This window comes from Castanea sativa, chromosome 4 (assembly GCF_040712315.1).
Source record: "Castanea sativa cultivar Marrone di Chiusa Pesio chromosome 4, ASM4071231v1".
NCBI classification, from domain to species: Eukaryota; Viridiplantae; Streptophyta; class Magnoliopsida; order Fagales; family Fagaceae; genus Castanea; species Castanea sativa.
This window is the reverse complement of record NC_134016.1, coordinates 35,432,381-35,455,359: the sequence shown is the minus strand read 5'-3', so window position 1 is coordinate 35,455,359 and position 22,979 is coordinate 35,432,381. Positions and strand designations below refer to the sequence as shown.

The window sequence follows — 22,979 nt, the reverse complement described above, 5'->3', positions numbered from 1 at the left end:
TACCAAAAACTCCAAGACTTAAAACTTCAAAATTTATAGAATCCCCAAATTCTATTTCAGATTCAAACCAAATTTATATATAACATATCAAATAAAAATGTATCGTTCTCTAGGCTGGAAGACATAGGCTGTATTTTTTTATTTTTCTCCAAAACAATAGAGATGCTTTATCTGCCATGGACAATAAAAAAAAAAAAATAATTAGAAGAAATTTCAACCCAAAAACCAAACCCATGATTGTTAACATGAGTCTCTTTTTTTTTTTTTAGTCCTATCATAATTTTTTGTATATATATAGATTATCAACGTTTGAGTTTAAGTTTAAGTTGGACTTGTTAGAGAGATAGGAGGAGACGGAAGGATGTATTCCAAATCTATGTTGGAATTGGCCAGTGCAAAGATGATCATTGATGCTGGGAATTTGGATAACATAGCGTCCACGGAGATGGTGGATGAGTTGGGGCTTTCGCCCTTTTAAGTAAGGGCCTCATCCAAAGCCCTGCCCTATCGAGTCAGACCAAAAAGTGCATAACCAGATTGGAAGCACGGAGGTTAATTCGCAATGGGCTAACTCACCTAGCCATGATGCATGACAGAAGAGAGCGAGCACAAAATGGAGTTTAGCAGGGCTACTAGGACTTGGGTCTCTTTCTTGGGCGGGGCATCAAGTACATGTATCTTTACCGATTAACCAATTTCTAAATACTGGAGTGGATCCTAAAGAGATCCCACTTCCTCATGAATTTATCTTGAATCGGGATCTTTTGGCTCAACTTTATGAGTTTCACTTCTTGTTAAGTTTTGATTAAACAAAAATAATTTTATTTAAAAAAAAATGATAATGATGAGTTTGAGTTTAAGTTGGACTTATTAAGGAGATAGAGTTTCAATTCTAGTTAAGTTTGATCTAAAAAAAAAATTTTATTTAAATATTGTGCTAATGTGGAAAATTGTAAAAGCCTCAGAGGTTTCTGTTTTATATAGATTTTCACTTATTGTTAAGTTTTGATTAAACAAAAATAATTCTATTTAAAAAAAATGATGATGATAAGTTTGAGTTTAAGTTGAATTTATTCAAGAGATAGAGTTTCACTCCTAGTTAAGTTTGAACTAAAAAAAAATAATTTTATTTAAATATTGTTTTGACGTGAAAAATTGTGAGAGCTTCAGAGGTTTCTGTTATATATATATAATTTGTTTGGTACAAAAATTAAAAATTAGATGGAATACGTGGCACAAATTTGTAATCCATATAGATAGCAAAGTTTACGCATAAATTTTTATCAATAATTATCATACTAAAAATAAATTAATAGTGTTTTGTTACCAATAATAACCTGCCTTATTCTCTTTCTGAAATTTTCGTATCTCCACATCTTGTTTTGCTCCCTACAAAACAGGAAATAAAAAAAAACAAAAAACGACATAAAATTTTTATTTTTCACAAGTGTCTTTGTTTGCTCTAGTGATTTCTTGAAACAGAGCGAACCTGCTTTCACGTGAACTTGTGTGCATTCAAATCGTTGGATATGAAAAGCAAGAGCAGCAAAATTGATTATTGGTTGATTTGATTTTTTTACGGTTCATTCACTTATTTCAGAATCTTTCGTTTTTGCACTTAATAACTCAATTAGCACAAAGATTAAAAAATTTAAATAGGATACGTGACACAAAATTATAGCACAATTAGAATATAGGATAAAAAAAATTAGATGTTAGTGTTTTGAAAATGGCTAGATAAAGTACAAAAAGTAGTTCTTATTTTATAACAGATAGAAAATTTTGACTAAGCCAATGTGATTGCTATTATAAATTATTAGATGATGTTTTGCATGATGCACGGATATTTTACAATTTTTATTTGAGATTATTTTTATGTACATTAAGACCTACATATAATACTTATTTTATTGTACTCACAATTTTGTTGAATAGTTTGAAGCTTGATTTTCTTATTTAGTATTTTATTAAAAAAATTTGCATAACACTATATATAAGACTATACCATATTATAATATTTATTGTTTAAAGTAGGCTTTATTTTTTATCCGATTAAATGATTTTGAAATCTAAAAATAAGAATTTTTAAAGCATATACTTTTATATTCTAAAATTATATAAATTTAAAAAATTTCCCAAACACTTCCTCAACCATTTTATTCTCACAACCAAATATCAAGACCTCAATCTCAAATAACCAATTCATTATCTCAATGAAATAAAGGAAATCATTTGTAAGTATTAACATAGAGAAAACATGATTAAACAAAGGAAAATTAGCTAAAAATACATCAATTTATCAAAATTTAATTGTCTTTAGTTAGACTTCTGTATCTATAAAAAAAGCGCAAAATTCTTTGAAATCATAATTGATTTTTATTTTATCACTATGACTCATACTGTACAATATAGTAGTAAAAAAAGCTACAAGGAAACCTACACATTATGAGTTCTAAAACAAAATACATTTATGATTTTCCAACATCAAAACTATAAGCTGTTGTAACTGAATAAAAAACGCAAGCCCCCTTCCTTGGTCATAGCTTACTCATACGAAGGGTAAGAATCAAATGATATGACAATGTTGGAGTTATATAAGTGTTGTTTAAAGGCTGAGAGTAAATAATATCGTTTTTTGTTTGAGTATATTTGATATGGGATGACATAATGGGGTGTGGGCATGTGTATATAAAGGAGCAAAAGTGAAAATTAAGGGTGAATGGAAATGCAAAGAGTTTTGTGTGTGAGAGAGATGAAAAGTCTTGAATTATTGAACCAAATAAAACAAATAATATTTTTGAAACATTAAATAAATTATAACAAAAAGTAATCTTGAAACATTGAATCAAAGGAAATAAAATGTCTCTTTTTTTTTAATTTTGTTCTTATCTCTAATATGATTTAAGAGTATTTCAATTATCTTCACAAAGTGCGCCACATGGCAGAACCTTATGAGTTCAAGTAACACCTAGTGTAACTCTAAGTAATGTTACACCACTCAATATTTTTTTAATTAGATGCGAATTTTGACAAATCCATCGTTAAATTACATTATATTCGTATATTCTTTATATTTGCAAAATTTCAAGGTGATCAAAGATCAATAGTCATGTCATTGATCAATTATTTAAATTCAAGTTTTTTTTTTAAATTTAAAATAATGCATAAAATATGAGTTTATGGATTGAATTGTAAATAACATTCAATTGACATGAAAATTGGTATGAATGTTAAAAACATATAGAACATGTAATTCAACTATAGAATTTTCAAAATATAAATTCTATAATAATTTATTGGGTGGTGTAATATTACTTAGAGTTACACCAGGTGTAACTTGAACCCAACCCTATATATATAGATTATCTTTTTCTCTTCATCTCTTTGTTTGGAGGTGAAACAGGATGGATGAAAAATTTTGGAGAGAAAATAGGAAGGAAAACTTTTTTGGAGTGTGTTTGGTTGGGTGAAGAGGAAGAAAAATAAATGGTGGGGCTAAAAGTTTTCTCCTTAGGCCCACCAAAATGTTTTTTCATCCAGTTGCCTCTTTTTTTTTTTTTTCATAAAAAAAAAACTAGAAGTGATTTTTTTGGGACATGAATTTTATTTTTTTAATAATTTGGGTGATTGTTGTTTTTTTCGATTTTGGTTGTGTCTCAATTTTTTGTTTTAATTGTGCATTATTCTTTAATAAAGATATATGAGTAAATTTATTCAAATTCATTTTTTCTATCTCTCATCTTTTTCACTTTCAATCAAACAAAAATGAGAGAAATTAAATCTTTTCTATCCTCCTACTTTTTCATTCTCTTATTATTTTCTATCCTCTCACTTTCCTACCTTTCCAATGAAATGGGCCCTTATATTTATTGATGTACGGGACATATAATTGTTGGGATTTTAATTGTGTATCTTTGTAAAATATTTTTTTTATCCACTTTGACATATGAACTCATATTTCAATGGGATTGATTGCAACACTTTAGTATTCATTTTCTATTTTTATGAAGGAAAAAATGAAGTCTGTAATGCTTAATAATAAAATAATTTTATGTGGTCTGATTTGTTCAACCATTCTGATTCAAAATATTATATATTACAAAATTTTTGTTCCAATATGTAATGGAAAATAGTAGAGAATTAAAAATTCTAAAATTTTATAAAAAATTGATTGGAAAATAGAAGAGATTTTTTTAAACAACTTCAAAAAAGGTCTAAATATTTTAAATAAAAATTTTCGCGATAATGTATCCTGCGCAATGAGTGGGTAATATATTGCCTAGTATTGAATCTATTGATAATGTTGTGAGCATTGTTATTGTTTACCTCACGTGAGACTGCCGCCACTATATAAATAAAATTTCTCTTTTCCTTTTTTATGAATGAAAATATAATTTATCTAGTATTTTTTTTATTTTTTTGAGAAAGTTTCAACCTATGACGTTCACTCCTAATGATAACTCTTTATCATCAGATCAAGACACCAATCAGTTTTTATTGTTCATGAGATTCAAATTTTTGGGTATATTCAAGATTGGATTTCAAGAAAAAGTTTCTATACTACTTATGTAATTTTATATTGTGAGCGAAATTTCTTTCCTCGAATATCATTGTTGTGGACAATTACTGTCTTTAATGCCAAACTTGATGGAACAAACAACTTTAGCTGTGTGATAATGAGACGTCATGGATGTTACGATCCAACAAGAGTATATTGTTGTGGAAAATAGCAAACTTAAAATATGTTAAAGACTAGAAGAAGGTACAGGATTATGGTATTGTCCTCCTACGCGTTTTGCTAGGAATCAAAATTATTTTGTTACGGGAGAGATGAAGGCAAAAGAGCTGTGAAAAAAAATTGGAAGTCAAGCACATGGCCAAGGTTGTGGAGAATTGACTTTATTCTAAAAAAAAATTCTTTCGTTTCCAGTATTGAAGGTTTTCTACACTATCGAAGGTATTTTTAAATTTGAGCTTATATATGATAATAATTTTCATGGTTTTCTTCGTTCCTATTACTTGTTTTTTTGGGAGGAAAAGTTTTGTAAATCTCTCTTAAGTACATAATTTGAGCTTCTAAAATCAATTTAGACCAAGGGTCCTCAAAATCCAATATCAAAAAGCAAATAAAAGACATACCCATTATAGAATTTTTACACCACCACCAACTATCATTATCTGATGATAGATCTGTTTGGATACCGTTTATTACTGAAAATTGAAAACTGAAAATATTATAGCAAAATAATTTTTAAACGTGTAAATAATGCCGTAGAACTCAATTTTAAAATTGTTTTTACTGAAAAAAGTACTTATTGGTCTTGTGAACAATGTACAAGACCTACAAAAAAAAAAAAAAAAACATGAGAGCTAAAAAATGCGCAAAACGTGCTTGTAAAAAATTATTTTTACATAAACTTATCTTTTTTCCTAATACTTATCATCAAACACCTCAGCAAAAAAAGAAAAAAAAAAAAAACACTTCGAAACAATAATGTGACACAAAAGTTACGTCACTGTACTAGACTTTGGACTTGGAGTGCATATGAAAAGGACACATGCTTTCGACTTGGAGATGTTGACCGGCTCTTATAGATATCTAAAATTGTATGACGCAAAATATAAGAAAGCAATCAGTTTGTAGTAATAGACTAATAGCTACGTCGCGACCCAGTTATAGTTCGACACAATAAACAATAAGACAACATTTTTGAACATAGAAAATTATAAATACAGAATAGGTCAGCCAATAAAATTAACCCAAAAAAAGAAAAAGTCAGCCAATACGAATGGATCAAGCCAGTCAGCCATTGAATTCAACATTTTTCAGTAGCTGACCCAATTATAGTTCTACACTGTAAATAAAGAGTTGAGAGCCTCATCACCTTCATTCAAAACCTTTCTTTTTCTACAACATATATATACACAAGAACCAAAAGAGAAAACCTCTCAATCAAATGGCTTCAGTTCTCCCATTACCTTCATCTTCTTCTTCTTCATGTTGTTGTTCAAGGAAAATCAATGCTGCTATTCATGTCCCAAATCTTCCAAAACTCTCTCTCTCACTTCCAAAAATACCAATGAGAAATCCAGAAGGTGAGGAGCTGAATATAAGAGACGGGTTCATGAACACAATCCCAGTAGAAAAGTTCAATGATAGATCACACAACTCTAGTATCAATATTGTTACCACTCAACTCTATGCTATCTTAGAGGCCGTAGCTGATAGAGTAGAGATGCACGCCAACATTGGAGAACAACGTGACAACTGGAACACCCTTCTTCTAAACTCAATCAACATGATGATTCTCACTGCTGCAACAATGGCGCAGCCACAGCTGGTGACACTGGAATGCCCCTTTTGGCGTTGAAATTATCGTCTACTCTTTTGTATTCCGCGACCACAGGAATGTTGCTAATAATGAACAAAATTCAGCCTTCACAGCTGGCTGAAGAACAACGTAATGCTGCAAGATTGTTCAAGCAGCTCCAGAGCCAAATCCGAACCATGCTCGCCATTGGAACTCCAACTCAAGAAGATGTGAAGGAGGTGACGGAAAAAGTTTTGGCCCTTGATGAAGCCTACCCACTTCCCTTGCTTGGTGCAATGCTTGAAAAATTCCCTGCAAAGATTGAGCCAGCTGTTTGGTGGCCTAAAAATCAAGAACTACAAAAGAAGAACTTTTTACCTGAAGGAAAACAATGTAACAACGGATGGAGTGAGGAACTTGAAATGGAAATGCGAGAGATTGTTAAGGTGGTGGAGAGAAAAGACATTGAGGACTATGTAAGACTCGGCAACTTGGCATTGAACATCAACAAGACTTTAGCTATCTCAGGTCCATTACTCACAGGCATTGCAGCCTTGGGCTCAGCTTTTGTTGGACATGGATCATGGGCACCAATAATAGCAGTGGCTGCTGGGGCTTTAGCTAGCACAGTTAATGCTTTTGAGCATGGTGGACAAGTTGGGATGGTGATTGAGATGTATAGAAACTGTGGTGGCTTTTTCAAATACTGCAAGAATTAATTGAAATCACACTTGAGGAAAGAGATTTGAAGAAAAGAGAGAATGGGGAATTGTTTGAAATGAAGGTGGCTTTGAAACTTGGGAGAAGCTTATCACAACTCAGAGAACTTGCAAGAAAGTCAGCTTCTTCCCAAGTAAACGAATTCGCAAGCAAGCTTTTCTAGTTTTGTACATTTGTACATAGCTAATTCAATTTTTTTGATTCATCAACTGTTTATAACTTAATTAATTCTTTGTACAATCTTCTATCATAGTATATATTTAACTCTCAAATTTTATATTAGCTACTTGTACGAAAATAGGCTGTAAATTAAAGAATATGCATGTATGTATTTTCTTAGGTTCTAACATATAATAAAATTAAAATTGGACCAGAGACCTAAATTAAATAAATTTGATACTTAGATGATTTAATTGAACGAAAGTAAAGTTAAAGAACTAAAATAAATTTTTGCCAAATGGTCAAATTTTACAGGTTTAATTTGCATTTTAGCCTTATTTTTTTATTAAGTAATTTTGGCTTTTAAAAAAAAAAACACAATTAGTGCATTGAAAAGTGCAATTTTAAGGGCATTCGAGTTTTATTTTAATTACAATTTATTAGCTGTGCATTCATTTTTTAGTGAACTAGTTTGTAATCTCATATATATATATATATATATATATATATATGAGATACATTTACAAATAAGCATCACTAAATGCATATTAAATTTTTACTTAGTTTATATATAATGTATATAATGTTTACATATTTGAAAAGCCGAAATGGGGTGGATCACTCAATTTAGGGGCATTCGGCAAGGAGGCCCACTATCTCCTTACCTTTTCCTCCTTTGTACAAAAGGCCTCTCGGCACTACTAAATAAGGCAGTGGAGAATCGTGTGATTAATGGAATTATGTCTAGCCGAAATGGGGTGTGTATCTCCCACCTTCTTTTTGCAGACGATAGTTTACTATTTTGCAAAGCCATGGTTGGAGAGTGTCAACAATTATTGAGCATCCTTGGCCAATATAAGGCAGCATCGGGACAAGCAATCAATCGCCAAAAAACTTCCTTGTTTTTTAGCAAGAACACAAATCCCGATATAAGGAGATTGATCCAACATCAATTGGGGGCTAGAGTAATGACAAACAGTGACAAATACCATGGTCTACCAATGACATGTGGTAAATCAAGGGTGAACACCTTCAAAGAATTAGAAGAAAAAATTCTCAAGCGTGTGATGGGGTGGAAGGAGAAGTTTATATCAAAGGCAGGTTGGGAGATCCTTATAAAAACAGTGGCACAAGCGATTCCCACATATGCCATGAGCCTTTTTAAGCTACCCAAATCCATGTGCGACACTATCAATTCCTTGCTAGCAAAATATTGGTGGGGACAAAAAAAGGAAGAAAAAAAGATCCATTGGGTTAATTGGAAAAAACTATGCATAAGCAAGAAGGAAGGAGGGATGGGTTTTAGAGACTTGTATGCTTTCAACTTGGCAATGCTCTCAAAGCAAGCATGTAGACTAACCCAAGACACAAATTCCTTGTTCTATAGGGCATACAAGGCGAGGTACTTTCCTAATTGTTCATTCATGACGGCTCAATTAGGGAGTAACCCGTCTTTTGTTTGGAGAAGCCTACTTGTAGCAAGAGACATCATTTACAATGGCTCTAAGTGGCGTGTGGGAGATGGCAAGACAGTGGGGGTCTACTCTCACAAATGGCTATCACACCCTCCAATACCATTGAATGAACATGCCAAAGACATGAGGGTCTGTGAGCTCTTGGATGAAGAATCACGGTAGTGGGATAGAGGCAAAATTGAGACAATGTTTGCAATGAGGACAAGGCAGGAAATTCTAGCAGTACCACTGGACCATCTTGACTCTTCGGACACACTGATTTGGATAGAAAATAAAGCTGGGAAATTCATAGTTAAAACAGCCTATCAGCTTGCACTCCGCCTGAACATGCATCCGTGGGCAGAACATTCATCAAGCCGTGCCTTCAAACCAACTTGGAGCAAAATCTGGACACTCAATGTACCACCCAAAGTTCGAATGTTTTTATGGAGAGCTTGCTCCAATTGTCTCCCAACCAAGGAAATCTCCATAGACGACGAATACATGTGAAGACTAGATGTGAATTCTGCCACCAACAGTCCGAGAATACAAGTCATATCCTATGGGAATGCCCATTTGCACAAAACGTATGGGCATTGATGAGTAGCTGAATCCAGAAATGCAGAAATATAACTGACGATTTTTTCCACTTATTCCGACAGTTGTGTGACAGGCTGAGCCAACGGGAACTTGAACAGTGGGCAACTACGGCATGGTCGATTTGGAATGCGAGAAAAAAATTTTACTTTGAGCATGTCCAACTCCAACCAAAAACAATCGTCGATGTCGCATGCGGTCTGTTGGATGAGTACCAACACCTCATGGCTTTGTAGTGACAAGCCACGTTTTTTTGCTGCATTTTGTATCTTGTTTTTAAACTTTTGAAACCCCAACACAAATACTGGGGATTACTGTACTGAAACTCCTTACACATAAATGAAAATTTTCTATCATTTGGATGTCAAAAAAAAGAAAAAGAAAAAAGAAAATATGAATAATCAACTTATAAAATAAATATAAGTTTATTTGAAACAAATAAAAAAATAATTTAAATTGTTATCCATAAAATTCTCAATTTTAGTTTGTCCAACCACTATTTGCATAATAATAATACTATATGAAAAAAATATTGATAGCTAATGTTATTAATTTTCTGTTATGCTAGAGTTTAGTTTAGATTTAGACTTGGTTTAGATGGGAACAAAACCTAATTTAAAGCTTAAGCCCAACATATATATATATATATATATATATATATATATATATATATATATATATATATATATATATTCCATTTTCATTATTATTATTATTATTTTATTTTCACAATCCCCGTTGCTAATAATCATGTCAATTCCTTGTCAAAGTCAAACCAAACATTTCTTTTCCTTCCTATTTATTTATTTTGGACTCTTTTGCTTTTGCACTAATAGCTTATTTGGCACTAAAATTAAAAAAATAAGGGGTAATTACACTAAACTCACCTGTGGTTTGGCTTGAAATCACTTTACCTACCCGTGATTTAAAAAGTGTCACTTTACCCACCTGAGGTATATTCCGTTTGTTTTTCGTAACCCACCTTTGTTAAAATCAGGGGTAAATAAATATTTTTTCTCAAATTTTATGTCTCTCTCCATCCAAAACAAAAAATAGCACAAAAATACAAGAGAAACAAGATCAAAAGGCTCTATATCCCTAATTACATGAAGCATTGTTGTAGTAGCTAATATAGATGGAAGATGACTCGTAAGAACAACCTAGTTTTCTCTAGATTAGTTTATGGAAAAAAAAAAGAAAAAAAAAACTTATCCTACCAAGCAAGGGGCCACTCCACTCCTTGCTCTTGCTTGCTCTAGTCTAAACACTCTTTTAACACCTGAAATTCTCAAGAACAAAAATGGTGTCGATGGTACTTTCCTCACTAGCTGCTCACTCTTCTTCGCTCTACCATTACCATCTACTCCCGAATTCTTCACCCAAACAAACTTACACTGGTTTTTCCCTCCAATCTAGTAGACCCATTTCCAAGAGAGTGCTACGCTCGGTCTGCTTTTTGAAAGCCGGAGATGATAAGTCAAAACCTGATATTCATGACAAGGTAACCCTTCTCAACTCAGCTGCAACTCACTACAATGAATCTCTACTTTTAGCTTTTTTGGGTTTGAGCACATAGTTAAGTACTTAAATACACAACCTAGTTTCAAAATCCAATCCACAGCCTCTTTCCTAGCCACCATTAGAGACCCATCTGAGATTTGACTGCTCAAACACACATGGGTCTCTCCCTCCTTGGATTTTAGGGACACAAGTTCATCATCCTCCCAAACCAAGTCATTCTCTAGCAAAACCGAAGGGAAAAATGAGTGCTTTTTCACATTTTCATCACTCCCTTCTTCCCTAATACCATTCACTTCCTCAAAACACTCTTCCTCACAGAACAAAGCATCAATGACTGTTGCAAGACTTTGTAGCTATTGGGTTTCCTCCTCTGAGAAGAAGAGATTGAAGCCTCTGCTCATCATACAATGAAAAGTTTAAAGCTTGAGCGCACACACTCATATCCATATTCATCAACAAATGCCTCTCTTCGAGTACTGTACAATAGGGATGCAGAGAGAGAGAGAGAGAGCTTCCTTTTTACAAAACCCTCCCTTTTGATCTTGTTTCTCTTGCATTGTTGTGCTATTTTTTGTTTTGGGAGGAGAGAGACATAAAATTTGAGCAAAAATACCTATTTACCCCTGATTTTAACAGAGGTGTGTTACGGAAAACAAATGGAACACGCCTCAGGTGGGTAAAGTGATATTTTTTAAACCACGAGTAGGCAAAGTAATTTCGGGCCAAACCACAGGTAGATTTAGTGTAATTACCAAAAAAAAAAAAAAAATTAACCTTCGAAGTTGAGAATACTATGTCCACAATTTGTCATCTATGATTTGTTGTGAAAATATTGTAAACGTATCACCTCTCTTAAAAGTTAGCTGTAAAATCCATAAAAACTAAATTTGAATTCAAATTGAAGAACAAAATATCGTAAAAATGAATTTCAAATTAGGGGTATTTACATTAAACCTATATGTGGTTTGGCCCGAAATCACTTTGCTTACTCGTAGTTTAAAAAGTGACACTTTACCCACATGAGGTATGCTCCATTTGTTTTTCGTAACCACCTCTGTTAAAATTAGGAGTAAATAAGTATTTTTGCTCAAATTTTATATCTCTCTCCTCTCAGAACAAAAAATAGCACAAAAATGCAAGAGAAATACGATCAAAAAGTGGGACTGGTCTCTCTCTCAATTCACATAAATCTTGAACATGAAGAACATACCCAAAAAAATAAAACCCAAATCAACCTACAGATCAACCCGGATCAACCTACAGATTAGCCTACACAAATAACCCAGATAAGTAAATCTGGTTCTTTGGCTTTGAATTGTGTTATTACCAAATTATTTTGTGAAAATCCAACCCCACAACAATAGGCCAATCAACGGCCAAAATCGAGAGTACAAACCGGCGACGTAGTTCGACTTCATCCTCCTTCGCCGATGCCGAGGAGATGAAATAAGGTTCGGAACCCCACCGTGAAGTTGAAGTTGTTGTTGAAATCAAAGCCTAATGAGTAACATAAACCCAACAAAAAAAGACTGCCATAAATCCATGACAGTAAAAAGAAATTAAGAGCCTAAATCGGTAACTGGTTTTGCTTTCATCAAATATATTTGGTATACTCCTAGCACTAAATAGAACCAAACCATTCATTGAATAACACATAAAACCTTTGGAAAAACAGAATTATCTCCAAACCCATATAAGCTAGTTACTGCAGCAACCACAAATGGTCCCAATTATTCAATTCCAAATACAAAGGAAATCCATAGTAAAGTATGGACAAAAAATTAATAGCAACCCAGAATTTTCCCTTTCACACTATTGACAACCCGAAATTGAGAACTGAATTTGAAAGAACAGGACAAAGTTTTGATCGACACTTTGTAAATAACAGAGAAACAAAGAACATAAGAACCTCGACACAGCAGAGCTTCACGATGGAGACTAACGGCCGATTGGGGTCGCCAGTTTGATTCAAACAAGAGCTACTTTACCAATTGGGTTTTCATTATTTTGGCTTTGAATTGTATTGTTTGGTTATTTGTGTAGGTTGATCTGGATTTTATTTTTTTGGGTATGTTCTTCATGTTCAAGATTTATGTGAATTGAGAGAGTGACTAATACCACCTTTTGATATTGTTTCTCTTACATTTTTGTGCTATTTTTTGTTTTGAGAGGAGAGAGACATAAAATTTGAGTAAAAATACCTATTTACCCCTGATTTTAACAAAGGTGGATTACGGAAAACAAACGGAACATACCTCAGGTTGGTAAAGTAATACTTTTTAAACCACGGGTAGGCAAAGTGATTTCGGGCCAAACCACATGTGAGTTTAGAGTAATTACCCCAAAAAATAAAATGGGACATGTGGTACAAAATTAGACCCCAACTGAATTTTCTCTCAGTTTTGAATTTATGTCTAAACTAGTGTGTAATCCCGTGCATAAGCAAGACATAATTAAAAACAATCAAAATTACATCATTATTATACATTTTTTAAGAAGATATTCAAATTATACAAGGTATTAGCTTACACCTTTTTTAAACCAAACATTTCTAAAATATGAAATGATTTATAATTTAATTGGATTTAGATTTTTTGGTTTTTGCTCCCAATGATTCATTAGCCACAAAAATAAAAAAATTAGATGGATGCTTAACACAAAATTGGAGTTTAATTGAAATCCAATTTAAAATTTAATTGGATTTAGACTATTTGAATTTTATACTCAATATTTCGTTTGGCACAAAAATTAAAAATTAAATGGAACACGTGGTACAAAATTGAGAATCCAATTGAAATCTAATTGGATTTTTTCTAAGCTTTTACTCTTAATAGACACACACACACAAAAAAACATATATAAACTAACTTGTAACTTGTGCATACGCGTGGAAATGTTGAACAATATTGAGAAAAAGAAAAAAAAAATGAAAGAATTTTAAGAGTATTCATTTGAATTTTGAAAAATTTAAATTATTATTATTCAAAGTGAGAAAAAAAAAATGTTGACTATTGTTATGAACATTGTATAAGGGATTTGATATTAGCATGAAACACTATGGTTGATAACAATTTTTTTTCATGAAACCGAAGTAATGAAATTGTTTGTTTATCAAGTTGGGACTAAAAACAATAAAATGAATAAAAAAAAATTGAAATCTACGTTCAGAATTAGTACCGCATGTTTTTTAATGCTAAAGTTTTGTTACATTAAACTGTCATATGCTCATATTAATGTTGCTACACCTTGTTGCATCTATTAATTGTAAAAGATGAAAAATGTTAAAATGGAATGATACTGAATCACAAGAGAACTTGTTGCATGATTGTATCCATGAATTGTAAAAACAAAATGTTACAGTGGAATTATATTAAATCACATGAGGTAAGTATAATAAAACGATAAATCACAATTTATAAGTTCTCCTCTTGTCACTCAATTTCAATCTCTATTTCACAGTTGCAATATTTGAATTTCCCCCTCCACTAATGAAAATAGTTAAAATTAGGCTCCAATTTGTAAGTTTTCTTGGTTCCTATTATTTATAACTTTTTTTTTTTACATAAATCTTTTTTTTTTCCAAGTACACAATTTGAGCTCTTAACATCAATTTAGACCAAGTTGCAATATTTGAATTCTGCCCTCTACTAATGAAAATAGTTGAATTATGCTTCAATTTGTAAGTTTTCTTGGTTACTATTATTTATAATTTTTTTTATAAATCTTTTTTTTTAGGAAAATTTTTATAGATCTCTCTTAAGTACATAATTTGAGCTTTTATCATCAACTTAAACCAAGGTTCTCAAAATCCAATATCAAAAACCAAATAAAAGGCATCTATATATATATATATATATAAAATAATTTTTCTACACCACCACCATTTATTATTATTTGATGATATGGTCTATCGTAAATTGTAAACAATTACTTTCTTATAAACCTATTACTTTTTTTAATGTTTATTGTCAAACATTATACTAAACTTTCCACATGGTGTGCGAATGAAAGAACACATGCTTTTGACCTGGAGATGTTGACCTCTTAGAGATATAAAATTGTATGACACAAAAAATATAAGAAAACAATTAGATATTAGTAATAAACTAATAGCTACGTCGTGACCCAGTTATAATTCGAGACACTGTAAACAAGACAAAATTTTTGAACGTAGAAAATTATAAATACAGAATGGGTCAGGCAATAAACTTAACTCCCCCAAAAAAATTAAAATGAAAAAGTCAGCCAATATAGGAATTGGTCAAGCCAGTCAGCCATTGAAGTCATCATTTTTCTGTAGCTGACCCAGTTATGGTTTTACGCTATAAATAAGAGTTGATAGCCTCATCAACTTCATTCCAAAATCAAAACCTTTCATTCAGACAAAAAAACAAATCAAAACCTTTCTTTTCTACAACATATATACACAAAAACCAAAAGTGAAAACCTCATAATCAAATGGCTTCAGTTCTTCTATTACCTTCGTCTTCTTCTTCTTCATGTTATTGTTCAGGGAAAATCAATGCTGCTATTCATGTCCCAAAGCTTCCAAAACTCTCTCTCTCACTTCCCAAAATACCAATGAGAAATCTAGGTGAGGAACTGAATACAAGAGATGGGTTCATAAACACAATCCCAGTAGAAAAGATCAATCATGTCAATGATGATAGATCACGCAACTCTAGTACAAATATTGTTTCCACTCAACTCTATGCTATCTTAGAGGCTGTAGCTGATAGAGTAGAGATGCACGCCAACATTGGAGAACAACGTGACAATTGGAACACCCTTCTTCTAAACTCCATCAACATGATGATTCTCACTGCCGCAACAATGGCTGGTGTTGCAGCCACAGCTGGCGGCATTGGAATGCCCCTTTTGGCATTGAAATTATCGTCTACTCTTTTGTATTCCGCGGCCACTGGAATGTTGCTAATAATGAACAGAATTCAGCCTTCTCAGCTTGCTGAGGAACAACGTAATGCTACAAGATTGTTCAAGCAGCTCCAGAGCCAAATTCAAACCATGCTCGCCATCGGAACTCCAACTCAAGAAGATGTGAAGGAGGTAATGGAAAAATTTTTGGCACTTGATAAAGCCTACCCACTTCCCTTGCTTGGTGCAATGCTTGAAAAATTCCCTGCGCAGTTTGAGCCAGCTGTTTGGTGGCCTAAGAATCAAGTACTACAAAAGAAAAACTTTTTACATGAAGGAAAACAATGTAACAATGGATGGAGTGAGGAACTTGAAATGGAAATGCGAGAGATTGTTAAGGTGGTGGAGAGAAAAGACATTGAGGACTATGTAAGACTTGGCAACTTGGCATTGAAGATCAACAAGACTTTAGCTATCTCAGGTCCATTACTCACAGGCATTGCAGCCTTGGGCTCAGCTTTTGTTGGTAATGGATCATGGGCACCAATAGTAGCAGTGGCTGCTGGGGCTTTAGCTAGCACAGTAAATGCTTTTGAGCATGGAGGACAAGTTGGGATGGTGATTGAGATGTATAGAAACTGTGGTGGCTTTTTCCAACTACTGCAAGAATCAATTGAAACCACACTTGAGGAAAGAGATTTGGAGAAAAGAGAGAATGGGGAATTGTTTGAAATGAAGGTGGCTTTGAAACTTGGGAGAAGCTTATCACAACTCAGAGAACTTGCAAGAAAGTCAGCTTCTTCCAATGTAGACGAATTCGCAAGCAAGCTTTTCTAGTTTTGTATATTTGTACATAGCTAATTCAATTTTTTGGTTCATCAATTATTTATAACTTAATTAATTCTTTGTACAATCTTCTAACGTAGTAAATATGTTTAATTCTCAAATTTTATATTAGCTACTTGTGCAAAAATAGGTTGTAAAAGAATATGCATGTATGTATTTTCTTAGGTCCTAACATATAATAAAATTAAAATTGGACCAAAGACCTAAATTAAAGATATATAATCCGAGGACTCTACCTTATCAAATTTCTGCCCAACACTTAAAGATATATAACTTAAGTATCAATTTAACCAGAGTTCTGTTCGACAAAAAATCAAAAATCAATCTTAACAAGGCATGTGGTCAGAGGACCTTACAAAACCAAGTTTCTATTTGATACTTAGTAATAGTAACTTAAGATGTTAATTTCCCCAAAGTAGAAGGCCTGAGGACCCAGCATAACTAAGGTTCTGTTTAACAAATAATAAGACATCAATTTTCACAAGGTACGTAGCCCGAGGACCATGCATAACCAAGTTTCTATTCGATACTTAGTAATAATAACTTAAGATGTTAATTTTCCCAAAGTAGAAGGCCCGAGGACCCGGCATAACTAAGGTTCTGTTTAACAAATAATAAGATATCAATTTCCCCAAGGTATGTAGTCCGAGGACTATGCATAACCAAGTTTCTGTTTGATACTTAGTAATAATAACTTAAGATGTTAATTTTCCCAAAGTAGAAGGCCTGAGGACCCGGCATAACTAAGGTTCTGTTTAACAAATAATAAGATATCAATTTCCACAAGGTATGTAGTCCAAGGACCATACATAACCAAGTTTCTGTTTTATACTTAGTAATAATAACTTAAGATGTTAATTTCCCCAAAGTAGAAGGCTCGATGACCTGGCATAACTAAGGTTCTGTTTAACAAATAATAAGATATCAATTTCCACAAGGTATGTAGTCCGAGGACCATGCATAACCAAGTTTCTGTTTGATACTTAGTAATAATAACTTAAGATGTTAATTTTTCCAAAGTAGAAGGCCTGAGGACCCGGTATAACTAAGGTTCTGTTTAACAAATAATAAGATATCAATTTCCACAAGGTATATAGTCCGAGGACCATGCATAACCAAGTTTCTGTTTGATACTTGGTAATAATAACTTAAGATGTTAATTTCTCCAAAGTAGAAGACCCGAGGACCTGGCATAACTAAGGTTCTGTTTAACAAATAATAAGATATCAATTTCTACAAGGTATGTAGTTCGAGGACCATGCATAACCAAGTTTCTGTTTGATACTTCGAGAGTTGTAATTGATAAGTTCATATACATTTATAACTTAAACCACAGATGATAAAAGTGCCTTTTATTAATAATAATACATTCGAAGGTTGTTTACATTCCATGGACGCTGTACAACTTTTTCATCTAAATCAGCTAGTCGATATGACCCTATGCCTGCTACAGAAATAATCCGATATGGTCCTTCCCAGTTCGGTCCTAATTTTCCCCAAGCTGGGTTTCTTGCAGTATCCACGACTTTTCTCAGAACCAGATCCCCAGGCGCTAGGGGCCTGAGCTTCACACGAGCATCATACCCTCGTTTAAGCTTCTGCTGATAATAAGCCATTTGAACCATAGCTGCCTCTCGCCGTTCCTCCACTAGATCTAAGCCCTTCTCCAGGAGGCTGTTGTTGTTTTCTGGGCTAAAAGTACTCATCCTTAGTGTGGGGAAACTAGACTCTAAAGGGATCACTGCCTCTGCCCCATAAGCCATAGAGAATGGTGTTTTCCTGTGGATCTACGCGGCGTAGTTCGATACGTCCATAAGACATGCGGCAATTCCTCCACCCATCTACCTTTCGCATCGTCCAGTCTTTTCTTGAGTCCATTAACTATAACCTTGTTGACGGCCTTGGCCTGCCCATTTCCCTGGGGATAAGCTAGAGTTGAGTACCTATTTGTGATGCCTATGTCACTACAATATTTCCTAAAAGCTTTACTGTCAAATTGAACCCCATTGTCCGAAATGAGTGTATGTAGTACGCCAAATCTAGTGACGATATTTTTCTAGATGAACCTCTTGGAATCGACGTCCCTAATATTTGCCAAGGGCTCAGCCTCTACCCATTTGGTGAAGTAGTCGGTCTCCACAAGCAACCACCTTTTGTTTCCTACAGCCCTCGAAAATGGTCCTACTATGTCCAATTCCCATTGAGTAAAAGGCCACGGACTGGAGAGAGGGTTAAGGGTTCCTCTAGGCTGATGAATGTTGGGAGCGAACCTTTGGCACTGATCACACTTTCTTGCATAATCCTGAGCTTCCTTCTGCATATTGGGCCACCAATACCCTTGAGTCAGGGCCCTATGGGCTAGGGACCTCCCTCTAGTGTGGCTTCCACAAATCCCCTCGTGCAGTTCTTCCAAAAGTGCCTCCGTTGACTCGGGGTGCACGCATAACAGATATGGTCCGGAGAACGATCGTTTATACAGCTTCTGATCCTTGGACAACCAGAAACGCGTTGCCTTTCGACGGATTTTGTCCGCTTCAGACTTGTCGTTGGGTAGAACGTCATTTTTCAGAAAAGATACCATAGGGTCAATCCAACTAGGTCCAAGCCTTATTAAGTGGATCCAAATTGGAGAAACAGTAGTAAGAGCTGGCTCTAGCAAATCCTCAACAAGGATAGTCCTAGGTAAATTCTGAACCGAGGATGTCACTAAGGTAGCCAAGGAGTCTGCATGTGTATTTCCATTTCTAGAAACATGTGATAGGATAAAGGAATCGAAGTTAGATTGTAAACGTTTGACCAGGGCCAAGTATTTTTGCATTCTTGGGTCCCTAGCCTCCATCGTCCTAGTCACCTGACCGACCACTAACTGAGAATCCGAGCGCATATGAACTCCCTTTCCACCCATTTTATACACCATGTTCATGCCGACCAGGACTGCTTCGTACTCGGCCTCATTATTGGTAGCCGAGAACGCCAACCTCAGAGATCTTTCAAAGATAATTCCCTCGGGGGATACCAAGACAAGTCCGATACCGGACCCTTTCTGGTTAACAGCCCCATCAACATACACCTCCCAAGTCGGGGTTCCTATACCAATGATCACGCCCACTGATTTTTCATCCATGTGTAATTCTTGTACAACTTCTTCCAACAATGGTTCAGCGAACTCTGCCGTCAAATCCGCAAGAACCTGGCCTTTTACTGAGGTGTGCGGCATGTATTTGATGTCAAAAGCTCCTAAGATAGTTCCCCATTTAGCCACCCTTCCAAAGTAGTCAGCGTTACGCAAAACTAACTTGAGAGGCAGTTGGGTCAGAACTACAACGGTGTGGGACTGGAAGTAATGAGGAAGCCTTCGCGTGGCATGAACTATGGCTAAAAGTGCTTTCTCCAAAAGTAGGTAACGCACCTCGGCTTCATTCAGAGTTTTACTGACGTAGTAGACCGGTCTTTGAACCCCACCGTCGTCCCTTATGAGGACTAGGCTGACCGCATGAACGGCCACTGCCAGATATGCAAACAGGACCTCATCTACTTCAGGCCGAGACATAATAGGTGGCCGGGAAAGATATTCCTTAAGTTGTTGGAAGGCTGCAACGCACTCCTCAGACCATTGGAACCCCTTCCACTTATTCAGAAGTTGGAAGAAAGGCTTGCATCGGTCAACTGACCGAGAGATGAACCTGCTGAGAGTAGCGATCATTCCGGTTAATTTCTGAACTTCTTTAGGATTTCGAGGTGGCTGTAAGGTCTGAATAGCTCTGACTTGCGTTGGATTCACCTCTATACCTCTATGAGTAACCATATAACCTAAGAACTTCCCCGAACTCACGCCAAAAGAACACTTTGAGGCGTTAAGACGCAACTTGTACTTTCTTAGTACCTAGAAGGTGTCGTCTAAATCCTTCACGTGTTCAGATATCGTCTTACTCTTCACTACCATGTCATCCACGTATATCTCAATGGTCTTTCCAAGCTGCGACTCGAACATTCTAGTCATCATCATTTGGTAAGTAGTCCTAGCATTCTTCAATCCGAACGGCATCACTTTATAGTGATAATTCCCTATCGGAGTAATAAAGGCAGTTTTCTCCTGATCTTCTGCTACCAGTGGAATTTGGTGATAACCCTGAAAGGCATCCAAAAAGCTCATCCGAGGATGTCCGACGGTGGCATCCACTAGCTGGTCGATGCGCGGCATTGGGAATGAGTCCTTCGGGCAGGCTTTGTTTAAATCTATGAAGTCTACACATACTTGCCATTTCCCACTTTTCTTTTTGACCACAACCGTGTGCGCCAACCACTCCGGATAGAAAACTTCCTTAATAGCCCCAGCCCTCTTGAGCTTGAGCACCTTTTCCTTAACGACTTCAGAATGCTCCCTAGAGGAACGCCGAGGGGGTTGCCTTCTAGGAGGAATAGTAGGATTGACATTCAAATGATGACAAATGAAGCTTGGGTCAACCCCCGGAGCCTCATAAGGGTCCCAGGCAAAAATATCGACGTTGTTCTTCAAAAACTCCACCAATTCCATCTTCTCCTGGTGTGGTAAACATACCTCAACCTGGAAGAACCTTTCGGGATCATCTGATATCAAAAAATTCTCAAGGTCTTCACATATGGCCTCCTCTGCTGTCACCACGTCGGGCGCATCCAAATTCGTTAATTGCTATAAGTCTTTCATAGCCTAGGTCGAGGACTGCGTTTCGGTCTGATGCAGCACTGCGGCCGATATGCATTGCCGGACCATCAACTGGCTGCCGAGAATCTCTTCGATGCACTCCCCCGAAGGGAACTTAACCTTAACATGCAAGGAGGAGGAAACGGCTCCCAGAGCGTGCAGCCAGGGTTGGGTAAGGATGGCTGTGTATGGGGAATATGCATCAACCACGATAAAATCCACCTCGACCGTCTTGGAGCTAGATTGCACGGGCAACCGAATCTGTCCTTTTGGTATAACGGCTTTCCCTTCAAAACTTATTAACGGCGAGTCGTAAGGGGCGAGATCCTCCAATTTCAACTTTAGCCCCTTAAATAAGTCAGGATACATGATATCCGCGCTGCTGCCTTGATCAATCATTACCCTTCTCACATCATAATTCCCTATCCTCAGAGTAACCACTAGGGCGTCGCCATGGGGTTGGATGGTCCCAACCTTATCCTCTTCTGAAAATCCCAAGACGGGCACACTTAACTTCAGTCTCTTCGGCTTGGATCCCCCCTCCTCGGCTTGGGAGTCCGAAACGGCCATCACCCTAGTAGGACATGAGCCAGTCCTGCTTGGTGCAGCAAAGATAATGTTGGTCGTTCCCAGAGGAGGCTGAGATGAGTTATTCCTCTAATTATTCGAGCCAGACTGACTGCCTTGCCTGCTAGGTTGGTACATGTGCTGCTTTAACTTTCCTTCGCTAACGAGCTGCTCCAAGTGATTCCAGAGAGTCCGACAGTTCTCGGTAGTATGACCCATGTCTTGATGGTACTGACAAAAGAGATTTTGATTCCTCTTGGCAGGATCCCCCGCCATCTTACTGGGCCATTTGAAGTAGGGTTCCTTACGGACCTTCTCCAGTAGCTAGTGCACCGGCTCTCGAAATACAGTATTAACTGTCTGAGGTGCCGCCGAGCCAGACTACCCGGAGTAATCTCTTCTCGGCTTGTTGTTGTGATACCTGTCCGACTTGAAATCCCTTCTCTCCTGCGGGATAACCTTTGTCTTACCCTTCCCCTGCTGTTGGTCTTCCTCGACCCTTTTATATTCGTCAATACGGTCCATGAGGCGACGTACACTCTGTACGAGTTTTTTGGTCAAGGACTTCCTCAAGTCATGATCAGTTGGAAGGCCCACCTTAAAAGTATTGATCACCACCTCATCAAAATCACCATCTATCTCATTAAACATCTCCCAATACCTGTTGGAGTATGCTTTCAACGTCTCGCCCTCCTTCATAGCCATAGACAACAGCGAGTCCAACGGTCGAGGAACTCTGCTTCATGTAATAAATCTTGAAGCAAATGCTCTGGTCAGTTCCCTGAACGAATTTATAGACCCTGATTTGAGACCGTTAAACCACCTCATAGCGACAAGTCCCAAGCTAGAAGGGAAGACTTTGCACATCAAGGTCTCATTGTGAGAATGCACAGCCATTCTCTGGTTAAAGTGGCTCACATGTTCCACCGGGTCAGTCCGGCTGTTATAAATGGTGAAGGTGGGCTGGGTGAACCTCTTGGGGAGCCTCCCATTCTCAATCCTGCGCGAGAATGGCGATTTGGAGAGCTGATGCAACGCCTGGCTCATGGCATCGTTCCCTAAGCCCCTGGAGGGGAGCTTCCTGCTCCTATGACCTGATAGGCTATCCTCTTCGCAAGAAGATGTTCTGCTGGGAGGCGACCATGACCTCGAATTGTAACTACTTCCCCGAGATTTCCCGGAAGAGGTACTGGATGAGGGTGAGGCACGCCTCCGCCTAACGCGATGCAGCTTCTTCTTAAGGTGATC

At 36.1% G+C, this 22,979-nt stretch overlaps 1 protein-coding gene and 1 pseudogene across 1 annotated transcript; both read left to right on the top strand.

Moving 5' to 3' along the window:
- Nucleotides 1–5,888: 5,888 nt before the first annotated feature.
- Nucleotides 5,889–7,194, top strand: LOC142633131 (putative F-box protein At4g22030; annotated as a pseudogene).
- A 7,940-nt stretch (nucleotides 7,195–15,134) lies between these two features.
- Nucleotides 15,135–16,646, top strand: LOC142632185 (putative F-box protein At4g22030). The gene has a single exon (XM_075806599.1). The coding sequence runs from the start codon at nucleotides 15,221–15,223 to the stop codon at nucleotides 16,472–16,474; it is 1,254 nt and encodes a 417-aa protein (XP_075662714.1). The 5' UTR covers nucleotides 15,135–15,220; the 3' UTR covers nucleotides 16,475–16,646.
- The last annotated feature ends 6,333 nt before the right edge of the window (nucleotides 16,647–22,979 follow it).

Coding starts and splice junctions, on each gene's coding strand:
- LOC142632185 (XM_075806599.1), top strand. CDS start 15,221: ATGGCTTCAGTTCTTCTATTACCTTCGTCTTCTTCTTCTTCATGTTAT.